General features: G+C 36.6%; 1 protein-coding gene across 5 annotated transcripts in view; it reads right to left on the minus strand.

Annotated features, from left to right (window-relative positions):
- Positions 1-12,971, minus strand: part of BIRC6 (baculoviral IAP repeat containing 6) — a 176,180-nt gene that overhangs the window by 45,700 nt on the left and 117,509 nt on the right. For all 5 annotated transcript variants that reach the window (XM_038133271.1, XM_038133269.1, XM_038133270.1 and 2 more), the window contains 4 exons: positions 12,447-12,747; positions 9,530-9,747; positions 6,876-7,040; positions 4,775-4,943 (listed from right to left, as the gene is read on the minus strand). In XM_038133271.1, coding sequence (XP_037989199.1) covers positions 4,775-4,943; positions 6,876-7,040; positions 9,530-9,747; positions 12,447-12,747 — 853 coding nt within the window. The remainder of the gene's footprint in view (positions 1-4,774; positions 4,944-6,875; positions 7,041-9,529; positions 9,748-12,446; positions 12,748-12,971) is intronic.

Raw genomic sequence — 12,971 nt, forward strand, 5'->3', positions numbered from 1 at the left:
TTTGGCAAAGCCCTCCCACAGAAATGCATCATCTCTTCCCAGCAGTCAAACCCAGGGAAGACTAAGCTCATATAACACTTCAAGCTATACTGACCACATCACATGGCATTTTGTCCACTAAAGAAGGAAAGGTGCCTAAGAAAAGAGCATGTAAGCAAACCCCAGCTAAAACTACAGTATCATCTGTTTCCTGTAGGCCTGGAAACTCAAACAAGGAGAATTCAAGCAGAATTCTACAACTTGCTATGAGGTCTGTTTTCCAAGGCAAAGGTGATAACAAATCTCTCTCGGTATTTGGCTTTAAACAAGTCTAAGTCATCTCAGGGTTTGCTAGATACTAGTTTAAGGACACATCAGTAGAAAAACTGTATTTTTTTACCATTAAGAGACTACCTAATATTGTGGCATTGACAAATCCCAACTTCACTCGGCTTCTTACTATTCAAGCCAATAAAAAAATAGACAGCCCTTGCCCAGTTCTAAAAGTCACTTGATTTTCCTTCTGTTCCATGATTCCTTTCCACTGTCTTGTCTCTGTAAATCTTGTTACCTACAAAGACTATGATAAATACTGCTTTCTTCTCTCCCACTTGCAAATACTATCCTGTATTACTTCCATAAACCTATCAGTCAAATGACTCTTACCTGTATCAGCAAAAACTAGACCTTCAAGACAGTCACATATGGTCACATGTTTGCTGGGAACCTCCTGTTGTACAGTGCGAATTTTATTGCTGTGCATTTTGTTCAAGAAGAGAAGTGCTCACATATTTGAAAGAATCCCTAAAATCTTTCAAATGAAACATGCTGTATAGAAGACAATAGTGAAAGGGTTTTACATGATATTTTGTGCGAAATATGCATATATGCATGGTAATGAATACATGCTAGATGTTTCATGATACAGAAGTTAAAAACTACATCAATTTTAGAAATGTAAATCTGAGTTAAGTCTTAGGAATAAACATAGGTATGATAAAATCTCACCATGTTTCAAAAATAAATCTTCTCACTTACAGAACGAAAGATATTAAAAACGACAGTAATGCCATAACGAGACATGAAACAAACATCAAAAAATTATCAAGAAATGGTGAGGATTACAGCAGCTATTGCCCCTTGTGACGAGAGCTATCTTGCAGACTAAGGAAAGTTCTTCAAAGACAGATAAACCTTCCTTCTCTACAAGAAAAAAGCAATTATAGAAATCAATTAAAGTGGTCACAATTTGCAAGGACTTGACAATCACCTCACTTTGATGCAGATGAAGCTGCAGAACATATCAGAACAATCTGGTTTGTACTGATCTGGTTCAAGGTGAGCTTTCTAAAAGATTTAATGTTATGTGAGCACTGCTTGTCTGATCAATATTCCTTTTATGTAGAACTATATAGATAACAATCTAGTTCATGTATGATTTGGGCAAATTAGCAGGACACCAAAATAAACTTAAGCAACAAAAATACTAGATAGATTTACAACTGTGACACAGGCCAATCTGCCAAAAGAGCTTTGCGAGATGGATGTGCCAGACCTGTAGCTAATTGAACACATGTAAGCAAAATACAAAATTCACATCAATACCAGAATACTTACTGTCTTATATTACCACAGTTACCAACCTACTGTGCTATGAAAGAAAAAAAGCATGCCTGTAGCTTCATTGCACAGATTTTTATATTAAAACTTTCCCCCCTCCCCTTAATTTTATGTGTATGGTAGATACATATAGATATGTGAAGATCACTATTATTCCAATAACTACAACAATCTAAATCTAAAAATCTAAAATCTGGCAGAATATCTTCAGCATAAGGGTAACCTTCCTCTGGTTCCACCAATACCCACTCAAATCTGAGAAAGGTACAGGATTGCTGAAGATCGCTAATTTCTGTCATCACTGTGCTGGGCACAGCTTGTTCCTGCTCAGGTGCCAGAAGCCAGGAACATTCTGTTAGCAACCTATATGCAATACCCTAATTTCTCAGACGAGCATGTTAGAGGAAGAATGCAGTTACCTGTTTATTCCACACAGAAGTACATTTTGACAGCAGAAATTGCACCAGTCTGAAAATTAGAATACCATATACATGCACAATACTACTGATGCTGTTCCCTTCCCTACCCTCCCTAGACTCCTGTTCAGCCTTGGTAGAGAAGACACAGGTATTCAAGATAAGTTTGAATTTAGATAAAGCTCTATCAGGAAAGACTCACATCTGTTCTACTACATTGCATAGGTCTTCAAGATTCTAAAAAAGAAAATAAAAATAGTAGTAATAATAAAGAAAGTCATCTCCATATTTGAAATGTTTGAACCATAAATGCATTAAGGGAATTTTTCAGTCCCACAAACATTGTACCAGAATCTAACACAGCTTCAGAGCTTCTCAAGCTGCTTCTCTTGTGTTAGCTATGTCTCCTGACACTCAGTGTCGGTCACACTGAGAGCCCCAGCATCACGTGCAACTTGCACTCATCAATGTGAAAATTATCTGTCTGCCTTTCAACTCAACAGTAATTACTGCACTGGAATTTTGCCTTGTTATCACTAAGACAAACTGTTTCCAGGGGTTCCTTCCCAACTAAATGCATCTGGCTCAAATATTGACAAAGAGAAGACATCCTTTCCAGAAGTCATCCTTTTTGCAAATTTCCCTTTCATACTGCTATCCAATTGTGCTTCCAAAGACAAGCCTGACTGTTGCAAGCCTGCAAAGTTATTATTTTTAAATCCAGGAGAGCATTGTTAATTATAGTGTTGTATAGACTTTTGAACAAATACAGCAGGAAACACTCATATTGCTTTGATCAATCAAAGGATAACAACCCTTAGATTTTACAGTTCCAAACTTCAATAGAAATAACCCCATTCTTTGTGAACTTGTAAACGGAAGGGTAGTTTTCATTTTTTTCTCTGAAAAGCAAGGTTTTGCTTTGCTTTAATACAGTTTAAATAAATGCTACATTGCTCACTCCTTCCTAATTGTTAATGCACAGGCACAACATTTCAACACCACCTGCCAACCACAAACAACAGTAGTTCAGCAGTGGAAAACACACCTAAAATAAACATGTTTCATCAAAACTTTGCCTCTTCTTTGTACGATGAAAAAACAAATTGTTCCTGAAAGCCAAACTAGTCTGAACTTCTCGCCACCAGCCATATATCTCATCTATTTTATCAGTATCTGACTGTTCTCTCCCAGTTAAAGGTGACTTACATTCTTCTATTGAAAATAGGAAATAGCAATTTCAGCAGCTGTGATTCATCTGTAACTCAGGATCAGCTGCTTCATCCTTTAGATAACATGGCATTTTAGCCAGACCTTTCAATGACTCTTCCTTTTCCTCAACAAAGAAGAATTTATGAGTATCTGTTAGAAAGATTACTTTATTCTTTTACTTTATAATTTCCTTGATTGTTTTACATTGTATTTTCAACTGCAATAACAACCTTGGTCTATCATTAATTCATTTCCTCACTGCAGTATGTGCCAAACAGAACCAACAAATTCATTGCAAAAATAGGGTGAGGTGTCAATCTGCAGACTAGCAAGTGAAAGATCTTCATATTTTTATTTTTACTATAAGACCCCAGCAGACTTTTTGAACTAGTTCCATTCCATCACACAAGATTATGTAATGCCCTAGTTAGTTCAAATTAAAAGAGCCACATTTTTGTTTTAAGTTCTACGTAGTTTTGCAAATACTTAAGATAGGGAAGATTTCTCTTTTAACTCTAACATAAAATGTATGCTGTAATTCAAGAAGCTATAACATTGTCTCATGAATTCACATCACCACACCCTCCAACTGGCATCCCAAAGAACTGCGGTAATGTGACAAAGACATTAATCAGTTGCTCCAAAAATAGGGCAGGCAAAATAAGCTCCAAAACCAAATTACTCAGATTTGCAACAACTCCTCCAGATACTTAAGGATTAAATCCATCTTTATAAACAAAGTAACTTAATAAAAATCCAACCTAAGGCTCATCTCCATACTAAAGCCTGTCATCTAGTGAGACTGGACATAAATCACAAACCCAGTCTGCTGATTTTGTCATTAGTCCCGTGCAGGCGTTTGCTTAATTCATACCGCTTCACACCGCCTTGTAAAACTGAAATGGTTTCCCCAGTCAGGTACAACATACCAGATGAAAACTATCAAAGCATCTTGGTTTTAAAATTATAAGCAGAAATTTGATGAACTCATAGAACTCATTAGCTTCTGCTTTAAAAAGCTCAACAATTTAATTGTTCCCATATATTTGAAATATTTTACAGTTCTGATAAGAGGCTTATTTTTGTACTTCCTAAATAAAGTAAAAAAGCTTTAATTGAAGTAGAATTGCCTTATGTGCAACATTTACCAAATTCAGGTATGCATTTCCTCAATTTTCTTTAAAATTGGTATTTTTCTTCACACTAAGTTTCATGGTCTTGTATGAAGTACTCCTTTTCTCTGTGTATCTTCTGTAGAAGAACTAACATGTAAACTTTTCAGAAGAAAACACCATTTTCCTGTTAGTTTCAACAGCTGAAGAACTGAACTTCAAATTTAAAGAGATACTGCAACAAACGTGACCATTGCAACAAGATTCTGTCCGATGATTCTGTTTTGTTTTCTAAGGCTCAAGCGACTGTTCATTAGTAAAATTCTAAACTGGCAAGCGTACTGAAACTAGCAAGAACCACCTGTTTTTTTCTGCAAAACCTGATTTGACAGAAGTAAGCCAGCTTTGATTTTGAAGGAGGCAAGGACACGTTACCTGAGTCGTTGCGGAGGTACGATGACATGGCTGGGATGAGACAGGACTGACTGAGCAGCTCCAGGAGAATGGATGGAAGAGCGCTGCTGTTTTGGCCTCTCCCCTCATGGCTCGTTTGAGTCTCTTCATTTGATGTACTCCCTGCAGGATTTATGTAACTGGCAAGAACCTGAAATACACCAAAGTATTTAATCAAAACTGATTTATTTCAGTCAAAAGAACTTTGATTTTCCTTAAGACACATGCCCTAATGCTTCACTGTTTTGCGAATTCAGTTCTGGTTTTTATTTCAGAAGGCCCAAAGAGGTTTCAGAATAATTTCTTTAAGTTATTATATTATTCAAACTCTGACTAATGATAAAATTAAGTAACTATTATAACTCTGAATTACTTTAGGGGATCAATTAATATGAATTTTGACAAACCTGCTGGAGTTACTCAAAGCAAGAGTTTGCCAGCTCACACCACTGAGACCTGCACCTGACCAGCCCCTGTCACTTTAGAACACCAAGTATACCAACTAGCAGTAGGACTTTTCTTTTTGTCAACTGGAAATGCTTCAGGTATTTTTGTAACTTCCTTTGGGATGGGACTTCAGGGTTTACAGATGAAACAGTGAGTTATGTTGAGCACAACAGTTACCTGGAGGAACAACTACTCATGAGCACAGCTCTTACCTGAGGAAACAAAGAGCAGCCTTCCCCTTGACAATGGTGGGAAGGCAACTCTTGACTGCACACCTACCTGTCCCAAGGGGAGCTGGGGCTGAGTTCACAGGCCCTTACTGTGTGTTATAGCTGTGTTTCCATGGCTCTGATTTGTGCAGCTGTACTCTCAAACTAAGTAAGTTCAAGTCTTGACAGACTGTATAGCTTGAAGTCCCAGGCACTCTATTCACCTTTTCAGCCGCTTCTTTCATTTGCCCTCTTTGTTTTAACACCCTTACCCATGGTATTTTGCTGCAGCATCTTATTAGCACTCTGTACAACAGAATTTCTCTAAACCTTTCTAGAGCAGGGACTAAGGAAAGTCTGCTGTACAACTGACTCACATGTTCAGCAAAAATTCTTCCTTCAACTGCTGAATGCCCTCAGCAAATGCCTCCTTACTTCATGACTTACCACATTGATAGATAAACCTCTCCCTGGCAGAATACAGAAAACTGCCTGGAACCTTTGCTGAGAGTAATTCAGCCATTTTTCCTCTTTCTTGCATAGAAAAATGTTTTCAGATTTTTTTTTATTGTACTTTTGCAAGGGATATGATGATTTTGCCATGTAATCTATAGTGTGTAAAATAACTGATCATCGATATGGTGTCTTCATCAGGGTGTAGGTATTTTCAAAATTTCATCCGCTTTGTGCTCTAACCCCAGCAGGTTAGCTAATGCTTTTCAACTGAAGGTTCTGTGAATTAAACTTTTGATGACTAGATACAATCTCATATCCCCTACATTGATCGAAGATAACAAGGATTGGTTGAATTTCATAACTGGTTGGACTGAAAAGCCTGACTTATGCATGATTTTCTTCTCCTTAGGTATTTAGAACACATCAGGATTTCACTAAGATCTAGATGCTTATAGGAGAACTACTATTGTCATGTAGTTGACATACTCAAGATTTTCTGGTATGTATGAGGGAGATTTTGTTATATTGGCACAACACATTCATGGACACCAGTATCAACTACAGGCACTTCCTTAAGGTAGAGTGAAAAGTATGCAAGAAATTAATAGGTAACACTGTTTGGCACACAAAACAAAATGCCTGTTGCCGTATCCTTCTCATTTGATGGACAATCTTTACTTTTGACTGTATGCAGTGCTCATGACAGAGGTGTGTGACAGCTCAAGGGAAATGCACTGGAACACCTCCTCGCTCACTTTCTCTTCAGAATGCATGCCCAAGTCTTCTATGCAGCAGCCTAGTGACATCTGAAAACAGCCTTGCTCAAAATATGATCTATATAATTTTCCATTGAGACAGTTGTTTGCAAATAGTTTCTGCCCTACTGTAATTACTGTGTGACTGACAAAACTCCAGTTTTATTATCCATGCTCTCATGTGCCTCTCATTAATCAAAATTTATAATTACACACCTGTAGAAGGCACGTCACATGCTCTTCTTCCAGTCTTTGCTTAGTCAAGGCTTGTTCAACATCCCATCCTGAAGCCGTAGAGCCTGTTCCAAATCCTGTACCCTTAGCCCAGTACAACTGCTGTTCCTCTGTTGATGCAGTATTGTGTGTACTTGACACCTGTGGCTAAAGTTTAAAAAAAAAAAAAAAAATCAAAATTATTTAATGATTTCATCTTGGTAGCACTAGCTTTAAAAAGCCTTTGTCATGCAAAAGAATGTAATCCCAGTTTATTAACTTTCTAAAGATATTATCAGGATCCAGTGAAATTCAAAGCTTGCTATAGGAAAGACTGCCACATATATGGAGTTCTGGTAAAGGTCAGTAGTAGACTGCTGAAAGCAGTTCCTCAGTTTGACCAGTACTGTAAGCCCTTTATTATTCTCTTTTAAGATACTATCACTGCTTAAATGATGACAGGTATTGGAACGCTACTTAATCAATATCATTCTAAACATCACAGCTCCGTAATTATTGCTGTTTAGAACCTTGTCAAGTCTAATAACACAATGAGATGAAGGGGATGGGAGAGAAAATGTTATCAAGAGAACAGAACTGAAATGTTAGGATGCTCAAGTATTTATTGATTTTGAATAAATGCTTCAAAGTAACAGGAGTAAGTTACACGTATAGCTCTGACACGTGATCTCAGAGTCCCTAAAATACACATTCCCTCCTCCCTATGTAAGAGCAAGGAAGTCAGTCTTCCTCAAAATTTTCTAATTTTTCCAACCGTGCTTGGTAACAGCTAAAATAGCTTTTACCAATGGTCTGCCTCAGTGATTTTAGTAACAGAAAAGTTACTAAAAAAGTCCAATATTACTAAAAAATTAAAAGTTACTAAAAGTCCAATAAATTAAATTAAAAGTTACTAAAAGTCCAATTAAAAAAAAATGAAAGTCCACATTAAAAAAAAAATTAAATTTCAATTAAAAAAAAAATTAAAGTCCAATTAAAAAAAATTAAAGTCCAATTAAAAAAAAAATTAAAGTCCAATTAAAAATAAATTAAAAGTTACTAAAAGTCCAATATTACAATGCTTAGCCCTAATGAACTAGCGTAGAAGTATTTACACCAATTTTTGAATTTTAGCAGGTCATTGGTGAAAAGGATGCAGAACAAACTCTGATAAGCATTTTTTAACTGATGTTTTTCCTATTTGCATATTTAGGATCCTAAACAAATGACTTGCTACTTTCATTACTTGGTCACAAGTACAACAAACCGCATCAGGCAGTATTTGTTTCATGGCTCTGAAAAGTTTCATTTTCTGTTCACATCTTCTTCAGTGACTTTATTAAAGATTGTACATAAAAGAAATGATGTATGAACAGACTACAATGGTAAAAGAAATTATCACTTGTGAAGCATCATACTGACAGTAGTCTTGGTTAATCTTTTACACTGGGAATGCAATGTGTCTTGGTGATGAAACAGCTGTGTGGTTATTTTCATGTAGACATTACTCATGAACATGTTGTGCCTTTAACACTCAAGAGGACTGTCATGAGCACTGAATTAAAGCACTTAAGGGAGAGCCAGGCCCCAGAAATACAAGCCTCAGTGCAGGCCTGATGGATCCCTAGTTTCAAGTTACCATCTATCACTGGATAGATATGAATTATGAGAAAGCAAGCTATTTAAGGGGTCATGGTAGCACTGAAGCAGAAGTAAGAATTAATGGTTGCCCTTTCCCTCCAAACATGCAAAAATGCTAAGGTGTTAATGTGTCAGCAGCCTGATACCCCATTAGAAGCAAAATCTCTCAGCTTCCCTTTGAATTTGATAAGCCATTAAGGTGAATTATTCTCTGGCAAGCTTCATCTCTTGCTTGCTCAACCCTTCATCAGTATCAGAGCTGCTAAAATATGGACAGCCCTATATTTTGCAAGTACTAATCCATATTCAGCCTCCAGGAACTGTTTCATGCAACCCTTTACCAAAACAATGCTAAAGAGGGCAAGTCATTAATGGTTTTTTAACCATTTTTACAGACAATTGGTACATTATGCAGAAAAGGTAACTTAGAGTCCTGAAAAAAAAATCAGAATATACATATTCTGAATAGAGGGTGGTATAACACAGGAAGTGCTTTGAAAAAAGTCAAATTTGGGAAATTAATTTGGGATCTTGAATACGATGGAAATTTTTTGACTTAAGATCACATTTAAGTATCAGTACAAAGATTGTAACAAAAATCACTGCATTAATTCATTAATTTTCACAACTCTTATATTTGTGAAGCATTTTAAAGGAAATAATTTGTAACCAGGAGTTTAGATGATGAACATTACATAAGGTAATGAGGTCATACTACCTAATGGGTATAAAGGAACCACCATTCATTGACCATTATGCCTTTCCTGCCCTGAAAAAAAAGGTCCTGTGAAAGAAACTGATTATACCTTAATGCCTCAAGACAAGCTTTCTTTCTCTACTTAAATGATTACTATGTTTATTTGCAACATGCAGGGACAATTACCTAATCAGGTACTTCACAATTATTTTTAAAATCTGCAGAAATTAGGCTACAATGAAAGCAATGAGATGATTTTATTTTTTTATTTAAAATGCCTAGTACTTCTGGCTGGTACCTGCTGTACTGGCAACCTTACCTCTGCCTGGTTGGGACTTGAGTTGGGCACTCTTGGTGCGTGGTGGCTCAGGGCAGAGAGACAAGCCAGGATAAGATGGATGGCCCCGATCTCCAGCGCCATCCTCCTCAGCAGCACTCCATCGTCGGTGGTCAGCGGCGTCGTGCTGAACAGACTGCGCAGCACGTGGAAGGGCAGAGTTGGGAGCACGTTTGCTGAAGGAGACTGCAGGATGTGACCTAGGATGGAGAATAAAAACATCAAACCCACATTTTCTTTCAATAGTTCAATATAGCCTATTAATCTCTGCAATAGTTTATGAACACACAGAAATCTACTAAGGATTTAGCATTCACATACAGTAAAGCTATCTATTACTATTTTTCTCTTCCAAGAAAAATTTCATTATGAGGAGAACGAAGAAGAAAGAATGTTTCTTTATTTTATTCATAGATTTGGTAGAGAATCAAATTTTAAAAATTTCATTTGCCGTTTCCAGACAAAAAATTGGTTTGGCCTAATTTTCTTTTAATACATATATATTTTTAATCATTCCAAATACAGCAAGATAAGGAATGCATGTGATCAGCTAATAGCACCTCAGCTGACAAGCAGCAGTAGTTTATCATATGTAGGATTCTTTTCTGTATTCATGTGGCCAAAGTATGAGTTAATGCACTGACACAAACCAAGTTTCTACTGAGGTTGAACCCATAGTGAAATACTAACATAATTTTAATTAGATGAGTTGCATGTATGAATTCTGTGCTACAATTCCTTAAAATTTTTAACTCCTTTGCATTATGAGCAAAAATTTTCTTTTAAAAGCCACATTTCAAACAATGGAATGACCTATTAATGCAATACACTGAGATACGGGAAACTGTCTCAATTTTTTTCTTGTATTTAAGAATACATTTCACATTCCTTCCTCAGTGTATATATAGAGATAATTGACAACTGGAGATGCTTCAAACAGTGAAAATATTTTAAAATAGCCAACTCTATCCAGAAGTTTGCTTCCTATTTTAAATATTTTATTTTCTCCCTCATTCTTAAGAGTTTATCAGCTATATCAACATCCACAAATTTAAACAAGTATGTCTGTATTTGTGTGTATATGTATCTACACACATACATACATACACACACGTGTTAATTCATATCTATCTGATACTCTTTGCAAAGACAGTAACAAGAAGGAACCAAAAATCCTCTGACTGGGATCTTCATAAATAACATAAAAAACTTCTGGAAAATAAGCCCATCTGATACAATTCCATAACTGCAGGCATAGCCAAATGAAAAAAGAGAAAATCTAAACAACTGCGCGTTATTTATCTCTGCAGACAACTGAATCCATGTGTCAATCTATAAGCCATAGATCTGTAATTGCAGCTCCTCATATCATGCAAGAAAGCAATGAGATTCTACATGCGTGAAAAGCTGCATTTCAAACAAAAAACCAAGTTATGAATAGTTTATACAGAAAACTAATGTGGATTACTGTGTACAACTGAACCCACATTTTGTAGAGTTGAATTCAGATGTTTGGCTAAGGGACAAGAGAAACTGGCTGTTTAGTCCAGCTAAAACTAAGGCTACGAGGGAATGTAATTCCTGTCAACAAATGCATTGGAGAAAGAAGAGCTGTTGGCCACTAACTGCATATGAATAAACATAGGTAGAAAATTAAAGCAAACCCTACCTACCCCATCAAGAAAATTCTATTCTGGAATGGTATTCCAATAGCAGTAGTGGCTGCACACACAGCTACACTACTACTACTACTACAACAAAAAAAAGAAAGCAACCCAAATTCTGAATGTCGCTTTATTACAAAAAAAAAAAAGAAGAAAAAAGGATATAAAAATTGCCTGCAGTAGTAAGGGACTGGGAGTACTCTAGAAACTGCATATAGTTCTTCAGTTATTTACCACTCAGATTAGGTGAGTGTAAGCAGCTAGACTGAATCTTTCTTGTCCAGTTTATTCTTGTCTACTGTCATGCACATAAATACTAGTGAAATAAAAAGACAAGCAGAAGGGAGGGCAAGTGAGATTCTTGGTTTTCCAGCTGGTCTTATAAGGTTCATGTTGCACACCACTCTACAGAGTGCTAAATAGAGACTAACTTCTGATGACTGCAGCCTAGAAAAACCAGCACTCTTCAAAGTCATAATCACAGAATCACATAGGCTGGAAAAGACCCTTGAGATCATCAAGTTCAACTGTAAACCTGACACTGTTCAGGTGCACCACTACACAATACCTGAAAGCAAATGCCTTCAATGTACAAAAACATATTTCATACACACTCTTCCAGTTTTTCAAAACAGTAAGAAACACAAATATTAGAACTACATGCAGAATTCCAAGTTCATTTGCAAAGACACTGACAACAAATTTTTTCCTGGCTTGTCTCTTTATTCTTTGAAGAACATCCCATTTCTCCCTCTGAACTCACACCATCAAGGCAGAGCTTCTGTTTAGGCAATTTAATCACCATAATCTTTAGATCTTACTCTCCCTTTCTAGAACATTATTCAATGGTTTACATCTGTCGTAGCTTTGCTCTTATCCATATAATTCTACATTTGGGTGCAGAATTATAGGATGTTTGCACAATTAGTTGAGCATTTCCAGCTACTTAGATTATTCTGTCTGAATGCAGTCATCTTGACAGTGTCATTGTAGATTTTATCAGTGCTTATTTTACAATTATTCTGATATGAGATGAGAACTCTTGCATACTGATGATTGTGATAAAACTTTGCCAAACAGAATTTATTAGAGACAACAGTTTATCAAAGATGCCTGCAACATGCTTCTACACAAACCAATGCTATTTTTTTGATAAAAGCAATACAGTGCAAATAAATTTAAGTAAAATTATCAATCTGTGGTCTACAAAGAAAGGTAATAATTACAGCACATACTTCCTTCACCATCATCTGTAACTCCCAACACCAATCTCAACAGACACTGAGCATGTTTCCGTTCTTTTAGCAGCACCTCAGCATAGCCCGGGAGACGGAGAAATAAACCAAAGGCAGCCAAAGAATGTGCAGGTATGGGAGACATAGTCTGGACTGTTGACTTGATCGGTGGAGGCTCTGCAGCAATTGTTTCTGGTGCTTCATACACCAATTCCCCTGATTGTTCAATGGTAACCCATTCAAACTGATCACTGTCCTTCTGTTTTTCCTGTGTGGCTGACGTAACCACTGGAGTGCTCACCTTAACCAACAGAAACAACAAAGAAATGTAGCAGTCATGCAGTTAAACACCTTAAACAAAAATTTTATTATAGTAAGGATCTAAAAGACATGCAATCTTAATGTAGGACACAATAAAGAAGTCACAGGAAATACTCCACCATTTGCAGATACAGGGACCCTGCTAAATGGCTCAAAAGGGCATACTTGTTGTATTTTCAATACAGTGCTACAAAGTTGTGCCTA

This window comes from Motacilla alba, chromosome 3 (assembly GCF_015832195.1).
Source record: "Motacilla alba alba isolate MOTALB_02 chromosome 3, Motacilla_alba_V1.0_pri, whole genome shotgun sequence".
Classification (NCBI taxonomy): Eukaryota; Metazoa; Chordata; class Aves; order Passeriformes; family Motacillidae; genus Motacilla; species Motacilla alba.